At 37.6% G+C, this 22,132-nt stretch overlaps 2 protein-coding genes across 7 annotated transcripts in view; one reads left to right on the top strand and one right to left on the bottom strand.

The window, feature by feature from the left end:
* The window catches only part of SPARCL1 (SPARC like 1), a 49,544-nt gene extending 28,958 nt beyond the window's left edge, over positions 1 to 20,586 (top strand). For all 3 annotated transcript variants that reach the window (XM_060654661.3, XM_060654660.3, XM_081795553.1), the window contains 10 exons: positions 1,425 to 1,489; positions 5,274 to 5,450; positions 5,834 to 6,838; positions 8,136 to 8,208; positions 9,137 to 9,255; positions 9,970 to 10,090; positions 11,493 to 11,629; positions 13,561 to 13,709; positions 14,327 to 14,475; positions 20,144 to 20,586. In XM_060654661.3, coding sequence (XP_060510644.1) covers positions 1,436 to 1,489; positions 5,274 to 5,450; positions 5,834 to 6,838; positions 8,136 to 8,208; positions 9,137 to 9,255; positions 9,970 to 10,090; positions 11,493 to 11,629; positions 13,561 to 13,709; positions 14,327 to 14,475; positions 20,144 to 20,172 — 2,013 coding nt within the window. In that variant the 5' untranslated portion in view covers positions 1,425 to 1,435 and the 3' untranslated portion in view covers positions 20,173 to 20,586. The remainder of the gene's footprint in view (positions 1 to 1,424; positions 1,490 to 5,273; positions 5,451 to 5,833; positions 6,839 to 8,135; positions 8,209 to 9,136; positions 9,256 to 9,969; positions 10,091 to 11,492; positions 11,630 to 13,560; positions 13,710 to 14,326; positions 14,476 to 20,143) is intronic.
* The window catches only part of NUDT9 (nudix hydrolase 9), a 96,735-nt gene that overhangs the window by 26,167 nt on the left and 48,436 nt on the right, over positions 1 to 22,132 (bottom strand). For 2 of the 4 annotated variants that reach the window (XR_013555209.2, XM_078445930.2), the window contains one exon: positions 15,818 to 16,065. The exons of 1 other annotated variant lie outside the window; for it this stretch is intronic. Coding sequence is in view for 1 of the 3 variants with exons in the window: in XM_078445930.2 (XP_078302056.1) it covers positions 16,052 to 16,065 (14 nt within the window). In the remaining 2 variants the exon portion in view is untranslated. Of the gene's footprint in view, positions 1 to 15,817; positions 16,066 to 22,132 lie in introns of those variants that run through there. One more of the 4 variants, XR_013555208.2, reaches the window with a different exon arrangement.

The raw sequence follows: 22,132 nt of genomic DNA, 5'->3' as shown, positions 1-22,132 counted from the left end.
CACAGAATGTTTGACATTAATGTATTTTTAAATATATATTTATTTTAAATATCCATTTAAGTATTTAGAAATATACACATATTTCTATTTCAGTAGAAGAACTTTATAAACCTCAAAATATTTTTTAAAGCTCTATAGATTTATACATTTATGTATAAAACTATGATTGCAAAAAATAATTTAAAAGAGACATCTATTTCTAGGCGATCCAGAGAATCTCTTTTAAAGACTAAAAACTCTGTTCCTAATACCAGTGGGAGTTGGACTACTAGGCTTAGAGATACTCTGCAGAGAAATGTATACAGCTCACTGCTTTTAAGAAAATTCCCCTGGAGGCCAATTTACTTAGCCTCTTTGTGCCTTACTTGCCTCATCTCTAAACTGAAAAAGTTCATTTGGAACAAACGAAACTCAAATTCGAGGCAAATAACAAGTGAAACAGACCAGGTACAAATGCCAGCATCCCTTACAAAGGACAGTCTCTACTCAGAACCAGCCGGCTTTGCCATGAAGACCTTTTGTTGCTAAAAGGCCCAGTGGTTCAAGAGAAACTGCAAATCTGAGTTTTTGCATGAAACCTCTGATTTTTAAAATGCTAGTTTAAAATACACAATGCTTTGAGACACTTCAGTGGCTCAGTCAGTTAAGTGTCCAACTGTTGGTTTCGGCTCAGGTCATGATCTAACGGTTCGTGAGTTTGAGCCCCATGTCAGGCTCTGTGCTGACAGCATGGAGCCTGCTTGGAATTCTCTGTCTTCCTCTCTCTCTGCCGCTCCCCTCCTGCTCACTCGCTCACTCGCTTGCTCTCTCTCTCAAAATAAACAAACTTAAAATAATAATTAAAATAAAATAAAATAAAATACAATAAAATACACAGTGCCTGCCAAACCAAACCCATCTGCAGGCCACCACCAACCCACAGATTGCAATGTGAGACTTATAAATTAGCTGAACATTGATGACCACTTTAGGCAGTACAATGTCTCATTCCTAAAACTCCGCATTGAATGCATGGGTTTCTTCACCACCAAAGAGGCAGGCTATTTTATCCCAACCTGACAAACTATATTACTTCACTTTGCCAATTTTATCTTTACTGTGAACACTCACAAATCTTAAGACTTCAATCTGCATAGCATCTTTATTCATGGAAACACAGTCAAAAACAGAGATAGGTGCTGCCCAAACACAGCTGGGCCAAAAAATCAAGGAGTCATTCTCACAGACACAATTGGATAAAAACTGTCATTAAATCCGTCTTTCCAGACATGTTAGTTCACATGTCTATAAAGGCATTACTGTAAAGACAGTAATCGCGTTTAAATACAAAGGTCAGTATCAAGCTCATTATTTGCTAAGAAGATTATCTTTTAATTTTTCACAAGGAAACTTTTACCCACCACTGCTAATTATCTTCTTCGCAGGCCTAGAAAGCATGAAGACTGTAGTTTTTCTCCTATACATTTTGGGAACTGCAACTGCAATACCGGTAAATATCCTTTTTTCTGTTATTACATCTCTCCTCCCTACATTTAATTTAGAAATCCTCCATTGAAAAGAAAATGTGTTTATATAGTGGTTTGAAATTCTCTTTTTTGTTTTAATATTATTTTTTCCCAAGCAGAGAATGAATGACTCAAAATATTGATATAAAATACTTTCTGAAAGAATATTTCCTTCAGAACTACCAGATTCTACAAGATACAATAAATATAAATCTGAAAATGTTGATTATCATTTATTAGAAAGGGGATCTTCCAGGACCCAAAAGCCAAAGAGAATGGGAAGAAATAAATTTTCCTTTGGAAGTTTATCACTTAGTATGAGAAACCTAAGAAATTAGTATGAGAAGTCTTGGGAATGCACACCCATACTCTTTAGCAGCATTTTCTTCAAGATCAAATATATACTGGCTGATCAATTCTGAGTCTGTAATAAAACAAAACCAGTGGGTTAGGGCCAGGAAATGGTATGATGATCATAAATTGGCTCCTAACTCGTCCTTGGGGGTGGTTGGGGAGGGGGTACTTTCCAAGCAAACATGCTGATAATAGACAGAACTAGAACATTCTTTTCTTCACGATCAGATATCCTGGCACCACCATTCACACAGCAGTAAATCAGACACACACAAATCAGAGACCATGTCAGCAGCCTTAAAATAACCTGAAAGTTATTATTGTTGTTGTTTTAATGTTGTTTTTAATGGCTTGGATGATCATGTAGATGTCTCCCAAATGATCCATATCATCCAAAATCAAGCTAAAGGATTTATGCCATTTTTTTTTCTTTTTTGCCAAATGGAAGAATCAATCTCCTTTAAATAGACAGAGTAATTTTTCTCATCCCTTCTCTTCCTCCATCTCTACTATGTCTCAGATTCTGTCCTTGTTTTTTGGATAGCTGGTGGCTAACATTTGGTTGACAGATGTGTCCGCAAAGGCCAGCATCATGCCACCCAGACAAAGCATTTCTTAGAAAACAGAATTTACGACCACTCCTAGGAATTGTGCTTTAGTAGTTGGAGCTACTCCAGCTGAAATTATACATGTCCTCTGCAATTACAAAAGTGGGATAAATTATGTTCAGCACAGAAAGAAGCTCCCACAGACCCATTGTTTTCTCCTAAAAATGTGTTTTCCCTTGCAGCTGTTGCCCAGTATATAAACAGGCATCAAAAATGCTTTTGAACCAAATGTTTGAATAACACATCTGCATATAGACACATTTTAAAGGTTTTCTTTTGGGGACAATTTGTTATGTAGATCCAGTCAAACACTAAGAAGCTAAATATCTTCCCATAGGGTTTACCTCTTACAAATCTTGTGTCATTTTCCCAGATTGCCTGAATTGTACGGAAGTAAGTGGATTCTGTGTGGTTCAGGGATTCCACACATTTCCAGAGGGTATGGTGTTATAGATGTGGGAATAATAATAATAAAACAGAGTTTGATTGCAGAAAATTTCTGAAAGAAGATAAGCTGCTGTCCTTCTGCATTTCTTTCAGCTTGGAGAGGGAGAGCAGAGGAGGAAGGGTGCAGAGGGGGAGCAGTTCTCTACTAATAAGCCGAAAATCTCCTCCATCCCTTGCCTTCCATAATGCCCTTGCTGGAAACCTGCCAAACTGGCCACCATTCTTTATCCTTTCTCCCTTACAAATGGCTTCTTTGGAAATTTTTTCAAATGTTATTACTCCTTTTGGTTGAAAAGGTGATAAGCAAGAGAGCAAACCACATCTAAAATGAACCCTGAACTCCATGTCTTTCCTTATATTATACAATTGGTACAACAGAATGTGCTAATAGAGTAAAGACAAGTCAATGCAAATAAAATCTGGTTTTGTACTTATACCTCGATCTGCCTGACATGAGTATCCATAGCATCTCTGTAAGAAAGATTTGTAGTGAATACCTGCTTACAGTATTGGACAGTTCATAGTATTACCACTGTAGGATATTACTTCTAGCAATAGTCAGTTTTCACTTGGTTACTTTATAATTTACAAATGACTAATATACATAAACTTATCTTGATATTTCTGCTCACTTCACCTTGACAGATGATAGGGTGGGATTCACAATTCGTCAAATGACAGATAGATAGCTGATAGCAGAGTCAAGACTTGAAGGAAGATCTTTAATCTCTAAGTCAGTTGTTAAACTTCTCCATCATGTATCACTGCCAATTCTTCATCTATGCCTTCAGTCTTGCTAGAAATAGAGCCATCCTTCTAGTTGAAATAATACTCCATTGCTGTTCTTCCTAACTAGACTTAGTGTACTATTTCACACAGTTTTTGAATTAGTTCTATGTTAAATTATTTATCACAAGAGTTTTTGATGAATATAAGGCTGCTAGTGTTAAGAAAATAAATATTGAATAAAGTTTAAATCTTTTCTGCTATTTATCAGTGAATACTTAAAATTTAACTTAAGAAAATGTACAATGTTAAAGAACTTCTCAAACTCAACACCCAAAAAACAAATAATCCGGTTAAGAAATGGGCAGAAAACATGAATAGACATCTGTCCAAAGAAGACATCCAGATGACTAGCAGACATATGAAAATATGCTCAATATCACTCATCACAGGGAAATACAAATAAAAACTATGATGAGATACAATCTCACATCTGTCAGAATGGCTAAAATTAACAGCACAAGAACAACAGGTATTGGCAAGGATGTGGAGAAAGGGGAACCCTCTTGCACTGTTGGTAGGAATGCAAACTGATGCAACCACTATGGAAAATAATATGGAGGTTCCTCAAAAATTTAAAAATAGAACTACCCTATGATCCAGTAACTGCACTACTAGGTATTTACCCAAAAGATACAAAAAGACTGATTCGAAGGGACACATGCACCCCAATGTTTATAGCAACATTATCAACAATAGCCAAACTATGGAAAGAGCTCACATGTCCATAGACTGATAAATGGATAAAGAAGATGTGGTTCATATATACAATGGAATATTACTCGGCCATCAAAAAAAAATAAAATCTTGGCATTTGCAACAACATGCATGGAGCTACAGTGTATTATGCTAAGTGAAATAAATCAGTCAGAGAAAGACAAATACCATATGATTTCACTCATGTGGAATTTAAGAAACAAAACAGATGAACGTATGGGAAGGGAAAAAAAAGAAAGAAAAAAAACCATAAGAGACTCCTAACTATAGAGAAAAAACTGAGAATTGCTAGAGGCAGGTGGGTATGGGATGGGCTAGATAGGTGATGGGTATTAAGGAGGGCACTTATGATGAGCAATGGGTGTTGTACATAAGTGATGAATCACCAAATTCTCCTGAAATGAATGTTGCACTGTATGTTAACTAACTAGAATTTAAATAAAAATTTAAAAAGAAAACGTACAGAGTTATATCTTTGGTAAATTTAATTTGACTTTGACTTTCTGCTAACAACAGTTCTTAAAATTATAGAGTATGAATGTTTTTTAAGTTTGGAAAGCACAGAAAATAATTCCAAACCTCAAAGGTGACAATTATTGAAATAATCTTTGCTCTATTTTCACCCAGTCTCTGCATACATAACTTTTTCTTAAATATGTTTGGGAGTCTGTTTTCACCTAAGATTATAATCTAGCCATTTGCTTGTATTCTTAAAAATTCTAGAGAGTATTTTTTAATTGATGTTATGTATGAACCATAGTGCTACTAAGAATGATGATGATAAAGGAGTAGCTAGAAATTTTAGACATCAGCATCTAGACGTGAATAACATGAGCCAGTTTCTACTTTTTTTCAGACAAATGCAAGGTTCCTGTCTAATCATCCAAAACCAACTGCTGATTCCTTGAGTTCCATCCAACAGGCTGAAGTGTTAGTAACACCTAACAACACTGCAATCCCCATGTTAAGGGTCGAAGATGCAGAAAATGAAAAGGAAATTGCAGTGCCTGTAGAAGACCATCCCAACCATAAGGTAAAAGTAACATGGTTATGCGATTATAATTTAAAATTTTTCCAAAGGTCTCAATTTCAAAGCATAGTTAAGGATATTACCTCATTCTCACCTCAGCTTAATTTTTAGAAGATGATTATTGTATCAGTGGTCTCCAATTATCAAAAGAACTGTGAAAATTAGTGAGTTTTGTGTCTTTGGCCAAGGTGCTATATAATTTCATACCACAAAATTCAAATTCAGGTTATAAACTTGCAACTATAAAGTGTGAGGAACATTGTATATGAGTTTACCTGATATTATGTGAAAAAAATAATGAACACTAAAGGTTAGCTTATGAATTAAAATATGATGTAGATATTCCATTACCAATTGTTTCAGGAGTAAACTTTTTTTCTTGTAAGGCTGAAAAATCTTCAGTACTAAAGCCAAAGGAGGAAAGCCAGGACCAGTCAGCAGATCAGGACCAGAGTTATAGCCAAGAGCTCGGGTTACAGGATGAAGAGGAGAGTGAAAGTGACTTAAGTGAGAATGTGGAGTACATACCATCTGAAGGTACATTGGACCCAAAAGAAGATACGAATGAGCCTCAAAAGAAAAAACGCCCAGAGAACATTGATTTCCTTGCTCCTAATATTAGTTCCATTGTAGATATTAACCAACAAGAAAGCATCACAAAAACAGAAAAAAAACAAGAACAACCAATGAATGAATTACATTCTCAGTTGAACAGGAGCAACAAACATAGCCAAGATGTAAATGATCAAGGAAACCAAGAGCAGGATCCAAATATCCCCAATGGAGAAGAGGAAGGGGAAGAAGAGCCAGGTGAAGTCAGTACCCACAACAATAACGAAGAAAGGGAGAGAGAATTTCCCAAGGAGCATTCTAATAGCAAGGAGGATGAAAATAGTACCAAATCTGATGATGTTTTGGAAAAGTCCAGTGAACCAACTGAAGTAAGCAAAATGCAGAAAGATGAATTTGAGCAGGGTGACCAAGAACAAGAAGAGGACAGTTCCAATGCAGAAATGGAAGAGGAAAGTGCATCAAAAATTACTAAGCACAGCCAAGATGCTGAATGGCAGAGCCAAGAAGAAAAACCTGAAGTTACCAGCAACCATGAGGAGATGGATAAAAAGACTGTTTCTGAGGCTTTGCTCGTGGAGCCTACTGGTGATGGTAACACCATGCCCAGAAATCATGGGGCTAATGATGATGGTGATGATGATCCCAGACATGATGCAACTGATGACTACGAATTCATCCCAAGTGAGGCCTTCTTGGAGGCTGAAAGATCTCAGTCCATTTTCTATCACCTCAAATATGAAGAGGAAAGAGAAAGAGAAAAAGAAAGAGCACGTGAAAATGGGAATGTAGATGCCAGTGAACCTGGAGAATACCAAGGGGTGAGATTCTTTACATTGATGCTTGTCTGATAGAGCACTTAGCTTTATAAAGAAATAGCCATGACCTTTCTCTGTGCTCTCAGTCTTCCGTGCCTATCTCTACCAGTACATTACTAAAATGTATTAAAATTATTTATTTTCCTCTGCTCTCCATCACCAGGCTGAAAGTGCCTATTTTATTTGGGTTCCCCTAGAAGCAGAGCCTGGATTTAAGTAGTTTATTTGAGAAGTTCAGGGAACAAAGAGGAATGGGACATGATATCAGGAAGGGAAGGAAGCTAATCAAATGTATATCATTAAAGCCATGTACAGCACATTCCTCTGAATTACCCCATTTGGAGAATGAGGGAGCTGGGGCATTTGTACAGACTGAGAATTGCTAAGAGAGGTGTTAATTCCCCAGCACTTTCAGTCCTTTGAGCAGGCCAAATAGATGTCATGGTTTTCCAGGCACAGAGATGCAGATACAGGCAGTTGAAAGTGCCTGGAGCTAACTAAAATGGTAAATTCTGACAGATATGAGGGATGGGAAACACTAACAACTACTGCTCTAATGTCTTAAGAGTAGATGCCATGTAATATTCAGGTTAGATCACCAAGGTCTAGCAAAATGTCTCTAATGTAATAAGAAATCCAGGAATGTTTGTTGATTTAGCTATAAAGATGAAGAATAAAGACTTCAGCTCCAACTTTAAGTAAATACACACCAAGATGATAATCAGGAAACTGCAACAGAGTGGGAGTAGGGAAGAAGCATATTGTCATTGGTTGTTTAATCATTTGGAGCTTTCAGGCAAAACGCCAGCAGCCACCCACTAGGAGGACTTGACACAGCTTTTGGTGGCCAAGGTCAATAGTGACCTTGATTACTGAGAACTCTCCTGCCATTTTAAGGTAGGAGTTTTATTACACTTTAGAAACCTGGTAAGAAACCTTTATTAACAGCTCCATAGAGATTACTGATGTAATTGTGTCTTAACTATAGAATCACATGATAATACTACATTTCTACCATTCCAAAATCCAAATGGGAGGTCCCAGCTTTGCTCCTGATGTTAGTTCCAAGTTTTATTGAATAATCCCCAGAGATACAGCACTGAATCCAGTTGAGGAAGAAACAAATGGCTCCTATTCTCAAAGGGTTACTGTCTATTTCCACAGTTATGGCTGGTATCATTTTCAGATCTGAAATGATTTGGGTATGAAAAGCTTTGTGAAGGTACACACAGTGGAAATATAAATTATGTAATGGCTTTCCTGTAAATAAACTTCAGCTTCTGCTCTTGTTGTTATAAAGGCCAAGAAAACAGAGAGCCTACCAAATGAAGGTGAAAGTTCATATGAAGACAACAGAATGGTACATGGTACTGGTGAGTCCAGGCTAAGCTGCTCATGACTGTATCAAGGAAGAAATGGAATGGCCGCGTTAGGCTATCCCCATTCCATCATTTATTTGTCACTGCTTCTCAGAATTTTTCCTCTCTTACATCCTCCCCACAGAAATGTTCTCATAAACTGTTGACATTCTCTTGCATACATTTTATACATAACTATGGGCAAATGTGTTTACAAACTGGAAGTCTTGTAATAGTATGAAAGCTAGAATTCTTTTTTCCTAAATCCTATGCTTCTGAGAAGAATTCATTCTACTTTATTTTTTTCTCTTTGACGTCATATTTATTTTTGAGAGAGAAAGCATGAGATGGGGGGGTTGGGCAGGGAGAGAGAGGGACAGAGGATCTAAAGTGGGCTCTGTGCTGACAGCAGCAAGCCCATTGTGGGGCTTGAACTCACAAACTGCGAGATCATGACCTGAGTCAAAGTCGGACACCCAATCGACTGAGCCACCCAGGTGCTCCTACTTTATTTTTTCTCAAATCCATAACTTACTAGTGAATTTAAATCCTGTATTTAATTGAGACCTAATTCCCAATAGCATACCCCAATCACAAAGATTTTAAATTTCAACACAAAATTTTCATGACTTATTTAACTTCTGACCAACCTGCACAAACTTAAATTATAGACTTCAGACTATGACCATTGTAGGCAGGCCAAGAAGAGCTGTTTGTTCTTTTTATATTCCCAATTCAAACTGCCCAGAAAATCTAGACTATTGTGTAACACAGTTTGATGTCAGAGGGTCCCATCTGAACATTAAGATGTCCATTAGAATGGTTTCTAATATTTTCCCAAATTTTCTTTAATTAGTGAAAATGGAGCTCATGTCTAGATAAATTTGAGGTTACATACTCAGTTTAGCTTTGCTCATGCTTCCTGTTCAATCTTTCCTGTCAGATTCTTGCATGAACTTCCAGTGTAAAAGAGGACACATCTGTAAAGCTGACCAACAGGGAAAACCCCACTGTGTTTGCCAAGATTCAGTGACTTGTCCTCCTACAAAACTCCTTGACCAAGTAAGTATTCTACAAAATAGTCTCTAAGGGGCCCCAAGTAGTTAGTGATTTGGATGAAAGTGGCTTGCAATTGAAATGTTTGTCAAAAAAAAAATGTCCAGGTTATCATCTAATACTTGAAATAATATTGAATAGGAACAAATGCCAGCAAAAATAAGGAATTTCAACTGTACCTTGAAAAGGTAATAATGGCATTGATATCTTCAGAACTCATTTTAAAACTCACTGTATCCTTGAAAAGTCTGCAGTTTGCATTCTACTGAACTTATCTAGAGCTAGATTGTCATCACCATTGGTATAATTTAGTTGATTTTTTTAAGCAAATAGGACAGTTATGATTTTAATAACTTCACTTACCTGGCTCAGCACAACTGATCAGTCTGCCTATGAGCTTTAAGAAGCAGAGTATTTTCCTAGTGTACATTCAGAAACATGAGCTCAAGGGGCACCTGGGTGGCTCAGTCAGTTAAGCATCCTACTTCGGTTCAGGTCATGATCTCAAGGCTCGTGGGTTCAAGCCCCGTGTCAGGCTCTATGCTGACAGCTCAGAGCCTGGAGCCTGCTTCAAATTCTGTGTCTCCCTCTCTCTCTCTGCCCCTCCCCTGCTCATGCTCTGTCTCTCTCTCTCTCTCTCTCAAAAATAAACATTAAAAATTTCTTTCAAAAAAATGTTTTAAAGAAACATGAGCTTTTTCTCATGCTTGTCTTTCCTAGGTTTGTGGCACTGACAACCAGACCTATGCCAGCTCCTGTCATCTGTTTGCTACTAAATGTAAACTGGAGGGAACCAAAAAAGGGCACCAGCTACAACTGGATTATTTTGGAGCCTGCAAATGTAAGATTCTGCCACTCTTGCCAACCACCATTGCTGAGAGGATTTGGGGTGAATCTATGCATATCTGAATAATCTATATACATACTCCCACATGCAAATGGAAAAAGGCTAATGTAGTTCTGAACCTAGGATGCTCATTAAAATCTTCTAGAGAGACTTAAAAAAAAAATAAAAAGAATAATTCCCCAGCCTTAACTAAAAGAGACTGATTTAATTGGACTGGGTTGGGGCTTTAACATTGCTTTTTCATTTGTTTTTAAAGTAACCTAGACAATTCTAAGGTGCAGCCAGGGTTCAGAATTACTATGATAATGTTACCACTTAATAATTGAAATGAATCATTGGAATTTTGCTAAATTACTTGTCCTCTTTCCAATGTACGTTAAGTCTCTGCCAAGAAGTTTTATGACAATATATTCTTCTAGAAGTTTTTTTTAATGTTCTTCTTCCCCCCAAATACTCTCAATTGTGTTTGGATCTCCTTATCACTAAGTGATTCTCCACATTAGCAGTGCTTACTAATATTTCCAGTTCTCCTGTCTTTCCTGACACACAAGAGTATTAAATTTCTCAGCCCTCTTGATGTTAGATGTGGCCATATGAGTTGATTTGTCCAGTGAAATTTCAGCAAAAATCATCCATGTGAGTTCTGGGCAGCTGCATTTAAGAGCTAGCATATGTGTGGTCCTGTATGCAGAGCCCTCCTGTCAACTTGTATTGGCCTTGAATGTACAACACAGTGACTGTAATTAACACTGCTGTATAGTATATCTGAAAGTCGCTAAAAGAGTAGATCCTAAAAGTTCTCATCACAAGGAAAAAAATTTTGTAGCTAGTGAGGTGATAGTTAGTGAGGTGGTCATTGCACAACATATGGATGTCAAGTTATTATGCTGTCCGTCTTAAACAGTGTTGTATGTATATTTCAGTAAAACTAAAAAAATTAAAAAGTTTTTGTTCTTTTAAGTCACTGAGATTTAACATTGTTACCACAGGATAATCTAATTTCCACTTTTTTCTCTTTTCTCCTGATAAATAGTTCTTGCAGCCTCTACCCTCCACCTATAAATTTCAACTTTCTGATTCTAGAGCAGTGGTTCTCAGACCTACCTGCATATCAAAATTATTTTTGGAACTTTTAAATCATCCTGATGCCCACATTCCACCCCAGACCAATCAAATCAGAATGTCTTTGAATGGAAGCTGGCATCTGGTATGTTTTGAAAACACCACAGGCAGTTCTGTTGTGCTGCCAGGTGTAAGGACCCACTGTGCTGTGACAGTGGGACAGTGAGCGTACCGTCAGTCACCAGATGTTATTAAGCTTTCTGTTATGAGGACGTGCCATAAGATAGGAGTAAGATCCAAAGATTAAAATCTATTTTCTTTCTGCTTGGAACAGCTATTCCTATTTGTACAGACTTTGAAGTGACTCAGTTTCCCCTAAGGATGAGAGACTGGCTCAAGAATATTCTCATGCAGCTTTATGAGCCAAACCCTGAACACGGTGGATATCTAAATGAGAAGCAGAGAAATAAAGTAAGTTATCTACAGGTCAACTACCCAAGTGTCTATGTACAGAGCCTAAGAAAAAAGGGTATGTGTGTTGAGGGGAGGAGGGGGCCTACCTCCCTCTGCATATCAGCAAGAGCCCACTTGGTTCGCCACACCTGCTAAGTTCACATGCAGTAACAGAACAGTAGTGGTCACCATTCATGCCACAAGGTTTGAGACATGGCCAAACCACCCCCATTCCTGTCCAAAGGGCAGTGGCCTGAGCAAGGACTCTTCACCTCATACCCCAGAGCAAATCCTGGTTGAGCAAAGGGAACCTCCATTCAGCATTTATATATTCAGGCCCAAACATTTTATTTAAATCTATTATTAGATTTAAATAAATTTAAAAGATTTTTAATACATCTTTTTGCCCTCATAGACCAGACAGATTTATGATATAAGAGAAATCCCTTATTTGCAATGTCAGTAATATAGTAAGATTTAAAAGTGCAGAATATTCATTCCAGAAGTTCTCAGGGAAAATGCACTCATCAAATAGCTATTGAGCGCATCCTGTGTATCTGGAATTGATTTACATGATGGGGATACAGCAATGAACCAAAGAAAAATCTCTGCCTTCATGAGCTAACATCCTAGGAAAAGAGACAGACTCTGAACAAATAAGTGTGTGTGTGTGTGTGTGTGTGTGTGTGTGTGTGTGCGCGCGCGCGCGCACATGCGTGTTTATAGACATATTGCAAATATGAGCATACATGCAAATATATAAACATGTAAATAAATATGCAAATATATAAGGTACGTCAGGTGGAATGAAACATGCTATGAAGAAAAAATTAAACAAGAAGGAAGGTGTGCATTAACTGTGTCAAATGCTGCTTACAGGTTGTAAAATGAGGAATGAGTTGAGCACTGATTTGGCATGTGGTGGTCACAGAGTTAACCTTGACAGAAGCTGTTTCTGCAGATTGGAGAGGAGAAAAGCTTGAGTGACAGGGTTCAAAAGAGAACAGGAGGAAGGATGTGGAAGCACCAAGTATAGACAATATATTCAAGGCATTTTGCTAGAAAGAGGAAAAGTGAAATGGGTGGCAGCCAGACAGGAATGTGAGTTCAAGAATCCCATCTACCAGTGGGAGATAGTAGAGGATGTTTGGGTGCTTCTGGTAGGACCCTAGTAAAGATGGTAAAACTAATAAGGAATAGAAAAGGTACGCAACTGCCATAGGGTGGTTTTGAGGAGATGGAAAGGGGTAGGCTTCTGAGTACCAGTGAAGGGTTGGGCTTATATTCAGAGCACAGGAAGTTCATCCATGATAACAAGGAGAGAAGTTGGTGGATGTGACCATGGAGATGGGTAGTTCTGTTCTAAATGCTTCCAATTAGTTCATGAGTAACATCATAAGCTGAGAGTTTTATATGCATTGCCCAGAAATAATTTCTATCCTCTCTTTTTAATACATCATAGTGAAAGTCTTGAGAGCATTAGATGCAAAACAGGGAAATTTTAATGGGGCTGATCAAATGGTGCCACACCACAGCTGATTCTGATCAGACACTGGACAGAAATACTTAGAGAATTAATAGTATGCCAATGTGGTGATTGGGACTTTTCACTAACCAACAATTTTGCCTAGGTCATTTCAGGCCTTTTCATTAAAACCTTCTCATAATTTTAAGGAATGTGATGAACAGTACTCGGTTAAAAGAAAGATAAAAAATACTTAAATATCTTCTAAAAACCACAGGTTGTATTTTTTAATGTTGGCTGTTATTCTATGTAGAAATAAGAAAGTCTGTATAGTGTTGACTAGAAAGGATTTCATTCGGTCTCATGATGGCCTGGGCTTGTTTTCCTCTGTCATGTCACTGTTACTCTTCGAGTAAAGTTTACCAGTGATAATTACATTACATTTGTCTGATTCTCTGATGATCTTCTCCCTTCCTAATCCCAGGTCAAAAAGATTTACCTGGATGAAAAGAGGCTGTTGGCTGGAGACCATTCCATTGACCTTCTCTTACGGGACTTTAAGAAAAACTACCACATGTATGTGTATCCTGTGCACTGGCAGTTTGGTGAACTTGACCAACATCCTATGGACAGGTAAAAACTCTTAACCTTCACATTACTAGGTCATCTCCCTGATAGAATGTCTAATTATCTATACAAAGATACTTCTAAACAAATCTAGGAAGTTTCCACCTCTGTTTTAGAACACTGACATGCCAAACAAATGTGGTTAGGTGTCTAAACACAAAACTGCTTTGAAGATAGCACAATATGGCCACACCATGTTTCCCAAGTTTAGATATTAGGACCCAGCCTGTAGCAGAGACTCCTTAACATTCCTTCTCATTCTTAATCCTGAATTCCCAAGATGTTCTGATTGGCCCAGTTTAGGTCAAGTGCTTACATCTGGATATGTACAATTGGGTATGGTCAGTGGGTAAGAGTCAGGCTGTACAAACATGATTGTTGGTGGGGGGTGAGGCACATCCCTATAAATTTAAGTTGGCAGGAGAGTACTTCCCAATGAGGAAAGAAACTTTGTGACATCTCAAGTGCTGTGTATCTTACCCATAATTTTGCGCCTTTTCATGAGTGTACTATTTATTTGGCATTCCGAGCAATCTTGTGGAAGAAAAATGCCTTGGTTATCCTAAGAGTTAACCTTCATATACAAGCTGGTCATTAATATACCACCGTTTATTTCATTGCAGAGTCTTAACACATTCTGAGCTTGCTCCTTTGCGAGCATCTCTGGTGCCCATGGAACACTGCATAACTCGCTTCTTTGAGGAGTGTGATCCCAACAAAGATAAGCACATCACCCTGAAGGAGTGGGGCCACTGCTTTGGAATTAAAGAAGGTAAACTCATTCATCAGTCAGGGAAAGGGGTATCCTCTTCTCCAGGAGAGCACCAAGGCCTGCAGCCCTCCTGGAGAGGTCCTGCTATGTGCTCAGATTGACACCTAGGGACAGCAAGGTGGCAGCATCCCAGGTAGGACTTCCTCAGGGCACGTGCTGTCATTGCAAGGTTACTTCATACTTCCCTTGATGATACTCTTTTTTTCAGAGAGTAAAAGTGGGAATACCTAGGGGATCGCAACATTGAGCTCTTAGCAGTTGGCTAAGCCTGAGAAAATGATGTCAATCCAGAGAGCTGTGCTACCCTTCTGAAGAAGGAGGGATTTTATGTCATTTCTTAACCTGACTATTGGTCCAAACTTTAAAAAATCATATGTGAAGAGTAAAACAATAAGTCTGATTCTGCCAGTGGGAGATGTCAGAAAAATCTTAGAATTCGTTACCAACTCACTAAAGATTGGGCCTCATATCACAAGTTGTGTCCAGATATTATGTCTTCAATCTATTACTGCATCTTCAGTGGCAAGAATAATAATAATCAGAGGGTTCTTTCTTTCTCCCTGTGATGGAGGAACTTAAATGTAGATATTTGTTTTGCCAGTCTATGTCTTAACATACTTCCTTTTGTTTTCCTAAGTTAAAGCTGATTTTTGTTAGCAAGCATGTTTTTAATAATCAAGATTTGAAAGATTCTCAAAAAATGAGCACTCAAAACTGCTTGCACAATGTAAATCAACAGTAAACAGCCTCTAAAGCAGAGGTTTTATATGTTATATTCACAACATACAAGTAGGATGAATGTACAGCCAACCAATCATGAAAAGTAAGTTCATCAAAGGTCAGAATGTCTTAAAAGGAGTCAACTTGTATGACATTCACTTTAAAAATATTCTTCATGGGGCATCTGGGTGTCTCAGTAGGTTAAGTGTCCGACTTTAGCTCAGGTCATGATCTCATGGTTCATGGGTTTGAGCCCTGCGTCTGACTCTGCTGACAGCTCAGAGCCTGGAACCTGCTTTGGATTCTGTGTCCCCCTCTCTCTCTGCCCCTACCCCACTCACACTCTGTCTCTCTTTCAAAATTAAACAAACATTTAAAAATTAATATATTTATTATATATATTCTTATATATGTAATATATATTCTTATATATATTATGTGTGTGTGTGTATATATATATATATATATATATATATATATATATATATTCTTCATGATATGTAGAATGCCTTGAAATTATAAAGAAAGAGCTGAGAGTATTGAGTACTTATTGATAAATAGGTAAGCAGAAAGGGTTAGCTCTTTGCCTCTACAATATTATTCTGTGAAATAAGCACAACTGTAAGGAGCAAAGAATGTATATTTTTGTAACCACCAAGTGCTGTATATTGGTTGCCTATCACTGCATAACAAATTACCCTAAAGCTAAGCTTACAAGTTCACAGTTTCCAAGGATCAGGAATCTAGGAGTTGTTTATCTGGACAGTTCTATCTTAGGATCTCCTCTGAACTCGCCCACATGGCTACTGCTGGAAGACTCCATTTCCTCACCATGTGGTCCTCTCCATAGGACTGCTCACAGCTTGGCATCTGTGAGAGAAAAGAGAGAGAGCGAGAACCCAAGACTGAAGTTATAATGTCTTTTGTAACCTAATCTCAGAAGTGACATACTTCTGCCATATTCATTTGGTCACACAGACCAACTCCTGCTATAATGTGAGAAGAGGTCTTAGAAGCTGTGACATATTATTTATACCCTATTAGCATTAATAAGAAATTAATAAGCTGTTAAGACCCCGACCCATATAAATAATACCAATTTCCCTTCTAACATCTATTCTGTAAGTACAGTACTTATAAATTCAAATATATTCCCCAAAATGGCTAAAACTACTTTCCTAATTCCCATGTTAAAAAGACAAAGTGTACCCAAGTACAGCTGCCCCACTCCCTCCACCCCACCATTATCAAAAGGGGGAAATGTAGCTGGGACAGGATATATTGTGCCCTTTATAAATTTTTTTTAATGTTTATTTTTGAGAGACAGAGACAGAGACAGAGTGTGAGCAGGCAAGGGGTAGAGAGAGAGGGAGACACAGAATCCGAAGCAGGCTTCAGGCCCTGAGCTGTCAGCACAGAGCCCGATGCGGGGCTTGAACTCACAAACCGTGAGATCATGACCCGAGCCCAAGTCAGACGCTTAACCTACTGAGCCACCCAGGCACCCCAGTGTGTACCCTTTTATATGGCACTTGATTTTAACAGAGTGATTGAGTTTGAACAGAGTCCATTTATTTAAGGAAACCAGTTTCACTGTTCCTCTGAAACTTCTGGCAGCTCTTCAGCATGTAGGCTCACTCAGGCTCTGTGCTGGGTGGTTGTCTGGGAGGAGCAGGAAGGGCTTGAAGTTCAGCGACTCCAAAAGCTCCTAATGATTTTGTTTGTTCACTGTGGTTTGGCCATGATTACATTATTTTGAAGGAGGGAAAGAATTATCACATAGTAAACCAAGAAAGCAGATATTTAATATTCAGTCAGAACAAGCAAACAAGTTACGGCTTTGGGCTGTAGCTAGGGAAAGCAAAACACAACAAAATCTCTATTTGTAAGTGTGCCCTTCCTTCCCTCATGGCTGGGAAATCCATGAAAGGACAAGATAAATTTTAGCCATGGCCATTCTGAATTTTAACTGCCTTTTATCTGGGCTAGGTGTGCTCGAATATCCAGCTCTGTCATGAGTTAGCTATGTGAGTTAGGGCATACCACTTAACCTCAGCAAGTCTCATTTTCCTTCTGTGTAAAAGTGGGGTTTAATTGAAAGGTAGAGGAGTAATGTTTATTTGGTGTTCATGACATACCATTCCACATTAATCTTGAGAAAAACCCTCCAACTGAGACGCATAGGCAAACGAGTCAGATCATGCAGGTCCTACTGAGCCAGTTAAAGACATTATCCTAAAAGTACTGGAGGATCACCAAAGTGTTTTAAACAAGGGAGTGGTTTCACTGGATTTGTACTTAAGAAAGATTCTTTTGGTTACATGGTGGAGAAGCCAGAGAACTGGCTGATTTGCCTGTGGTAAATCCAGGCATAGTTGATTAGAACTTGAACTAGAGCAGTTACAGTGGGGAAAAAGAAAAAGAAACACACTCAAGATAATATTTAAAAATATAAACATGATATATTCAAGAATATAAGCATATTCAAGGTGTATATAATATAGAAATAATAAGTATTTGCTAGGAAATATGTGGGGGCAGGGAACAGACAGTTGAGAGATAGAGACAAAGGGAAATATGACACCCAGGTTCTGGGCTCAGGCCAGGCAAAGAGACAGAGGAACAGAGACAGAAAACACAAGCACAGAAGCCGATTTTGGGAAGATGATAACTTCCGTTTATGATGTGAACTTTTAAGTACTTGGGAGACAATGAACAGTAGATACATGAATACATGGGTCAGCTTTTCAAGGCAACATTTTGGAATGTAAGTACATAGTTGAGGATTACAAGCATACGGAAAGTAATTAACACTATGGAAGGGAATTAATTCCCCCACAAAAATGTGTTGAGCCACGTGGGAAAAGGTCTAGGGTTGAACACCAAGGAACCAAGAATAATGGATAGAGGAGAAAGAAGGAGTTCATGAAGGACAATGAGAAGTCTCCTGAAAGGAAGGAAGAAAACAGGATTGTGCCATTTCAAAGGAGGTATTTGAAGAGGAAGAAGAGATCACAGTGCCAAATACTGCTGAGACGTCAAGTAAGATAAAAAACTAAGAACGGTCCTTTTACATAGAAATAAGGGTATCCTGGGTGACCTTAGTAAGAGCAACCTTGATGGAACAGTAGAGATGGAGGCCAGATTCCATAGGTTGAGAAACAATAGATGAGAAAGGGTAAAGAGTGGCTGCTTGAAGACAGGAAAGAACTAAAAAGGGGTTTAAAGTTGAGGGAAGCATTTCTGGGAATAAAATAAGCTTGAGCATTCATTCATTCATTCATTCATTCATTCAACAAGTGTTTACTGATGGTCCCCATAGTGCCATGCACTGTTCTCAAGGCTGGCTATGCAGCATATTTGCATGTTCATGGGAAGGGTCCAGTAAAAAAGGAAAGATTAAGGATATGAGAAAAACACGGCTGTCTGGTTGGCTTAGTAGGGCATGCCACTCTTTATCTCAGAGTTGTGAGTTCAAGCCCTATGTTGCAGAGCCTGATTTTTAAAAATTTTTTAATTAAAAAAAGAAGAAGAAAGAAAAACAAAAGAGTAAAATTAGGGGGAGAATTTCTGAGGCCAGAAGAGATCCTGGGCATAGGCAGAGGATTAGCCTAAAGTCAAGGAAGGACATCTCTTATCCAAACAATGAAAAGAAGGCAAAAAGTGTGAGCACAACAGTAAGTAAATTTATAAATAATGAGACTAAAATCTTCATTTTACAAATGAAGCCAGTGTTCAAAGGAAATGTACCAAAGTTCATAATCTTTCCTACTCTTGTGTAAGACTTACACTGAGCAGGAAAATCACCTGGTGTCCCAGACAGTGTAGTCATTTGGTATGCTTCAAGTTAATCTGTTTAACTATTTGTTCAACAATGCTTGAGTGAGGGTGGGCCATACCGGTAGGAGTGATCTTATACCCCCTAAAGGATGTTCTCTCGTCCATAGGTGTGGCAACAAGTTCTTTTACAATTACTTGGTTGGAAATTTGATTTAACTGACCCTATACTTCTATTTATTTCTGTTATATCTTAGCAACCTTTATAGGTTAGTATACTTGGCATTTCTTGGCTAGGTCTCTATTGGTGCTTCTCAACCTTACATTTAGAACTACCAATGGAGTTTCTAGATGTATACATGCCATTGGCCCACGTCTGGAGATTCTGATTCAGGAGGTCAGGGGTAAGGCCTGAGAGTATATCTTTTTTTACTTGAAGTATAGTTGACCCACAATGTTACATTAATTTTAGGTGTACAGTACAGTGATTCAACAAGTCTATACGTTATGTTGTAATCACTACAAGTATAGGTACTGTCTGTCACCATAAAACGCTATTATAATACCACTGACTATATTCTCTACGCTCTGCCTTTTATGCTTGTATCTTATTCCATAACTGGAGGCCTGTACCTCCCACTGCACCCATTTTGCCCATCTCCCCATGCCCTCCCCTCTGGCAGCCATCAGTTTCTGCTTTTTGTTTGTTCTTTTTGTTTTTTAGATTCCACATATAAGTGAAGCCATATGGTATCTTTTTAAAAGTTTCACAGATGGGGTGCCTGGTGGCTCATTTGGTTAAGCGTCTGACTCTTGGTTTCAGCTCAGGTCCTGATCTCGCAGTTCATGGGTTCTAGCCCCATGTTGGGCTCCATGCTGACAGTGCAAAACCTGCTTGGGATTCTCTCTCTCTCTCCCTCTCTCTCTGCCCCTCCCCACCTCCCTCCCTCCCTCCCTCCCTTTCTCTCTCTCTCTCAAAATAAATAAGTAAACTTTAAAATGAATAAATAAAAGCTTCATAGGTGGCACTAATGCCCTATCAGGTTTGAGAACTATCCTATAAGTCTTATTAGATAGTTTCTCTAATCCCCCAGTTCTATCATTGTTTGTTTATATTACAACTCTGGCTGTTTTCTAAAAATGTGTTTTGTTTTGTTTTTGTTTTTTACAGAAGACATAGATGAAAATCTCCTGTTTTGAATTAAGATTTGAAAGAATTCTAACATTCCAGCATCCTTCTCTGTCCTGACCACTCCTGAAAATATATGCATCCATGATACTTGTAGATTTATATTTAGCAAAACTTTTGCATGTGTGAGATCACAATAAGAGTAATGGCTTGCTGACAGTGTATGCACTAAGCATTTAACATTAACTTTGGAATTAAACTTTAAAATAAAGTCTACATATGCAAAATCCTGTATGCTGTTTGTGAACACTTTCTACATCTGTTTGTGAGATACTTCCTAATTATGAAACTTGAAGAAAATACTACATTCGTTTTGTTCATAATATCATGTACACTTCAAGAAAGTGGAATAATGCTCTTTTGTCATTAATGTGCATTATTTTCAGTATCTTAATATCCTAATAAAAATCCAAATGCTTACTCAAGTTTATTTCCAGTCATTTATTTAAACAGCTATATGTGAAAGACCAACTCAAGGCTCACACTTCAAACCAAATTATAATTGTGCTTCCCTAGACCCTACTACTTAAAAAAAAAAAAAAAAAGGCAGGAGTATGGTTGGGAGAGATGTTTCCTGTGGGAAACAAATATTCAGTTATTAAATGGTAGATGCTTTTTAATGTCCTTTGTCATAATGTAACTTCAAACAGAAAAAAATAAATCCAAGTGCTGTTTACCAAATTCAGTTTAAAATGTGGATGATTATGCACTGCTTGGTACAAATGGTTCTAGCTCTTGTGCAGCTGTCCGTGTGTGTTCGGGGAAGTGGAGGTCCTGCAAATTTTTTGTGTGTCTCATATACTCAAAATAAGGGTAAAGACAACACAGACAGAAAGCTCTGAAGTGTCTTAATCTTCAGTGTAGTCAGAGATAAATATTACTACTGCAATTTTATAGCAAGAAATTGTGTCATAAGAGAAACTTTGTGTTTTCATTAGGACTCGTTTTTGGTAACTGTTAATACAGTACGGGCTAGGTTACAAAAATAATAAAAGATACCATAATAGAGTTTTTCCTAACGTCTGAAACAAGGCAGTAAAAGAAACTGTCAACTTCTATATTCTACTTACAATATCTATAAGGAAATAAATTATTTTTATTATTTTATTTATGTTTTATTTTTTTAAATTTTTTAACATATTTTCCTATCTGAAATGAAAGATATCAATGCAATTGCCTTTTGTTATTTTTTCAAATAATCAAAAATGTGTTGCTGTTGTTGTTGTTAAGAGCCTTGATAGTCACTGAGACAAGGTACCTCAAGGAATTTCATCTGAAGGAACTTATGGAAGAGTATGCTTTTTATCAGAAAAATTTTCTCTGATTAACCTCAAAATTTTATTTATGTCTTTTCTTAGCTCTGAGTCACTTGTTCTTAGACATATCACACCATGTCATTTCAAAATAATTAAGTTCAGTTTGATTAATCGAAATATAAGTATTTATAATTTTTCCAACTAGGGAAATAATTTTAGAACTTATTCCAAAATTCAAAACGTTCTTATGTGTAGCTGCAAAGAAATGTCATGAGGTCTTAACCAATAACAATTGTAAATTTGTGAATTTGTCAGGAATGGTGAAATTATATTTGGAGGTGATTAGACCTAAATTGCCATTTTTAAACATTTTAGAATAGTGAAAAGTGATTTTAATTATTTTTTTAATATTTATTTTTGAGAGAGAGCAAAAAAGCAGGGGAAGAGCAGAGAAAGAGGGAGACGAAGAATCCAAAGCAGGCTCCACACTATCAGTGCAGAGCCCAATGGCAAGGCTCAAACTCAGGAACTGTGAGATCATGACCTGAGCTAAAGTTAGACATTTAACTGACTAAGCCATCCAGGTGCCCCAAAATGATTTTAATTCTAAAGACACTACCTGTTTATTTAAAATGTTTTCTTTGAAAGTAAGTTCATTTTGAAATAATAAATGGTATTTAAAATAGAAAGTTCTAGAGCCTTTAATTTTTCTGTC

The sequence above is a fragment of the Panthera onca genome, chromosome B1 (genome assembly GCF_046562875.1).
Source record: "Panthera onca isolate mPanOnc1 chromosome B1, mPanOnc1 haplotype 2, whole genome shotgun sequence".
NCBI classification, from domain to species: domain Eukaryota; kingdom Metazoa; phylum Chordata; class Mammalia; order Carnivora; family Felidae; genus Panthera; species Panthera onca.
Note: the sequence above shows the minus strand (reverse complement) of the source record. Positions and strands in the feature narration are given on the sequence as shown.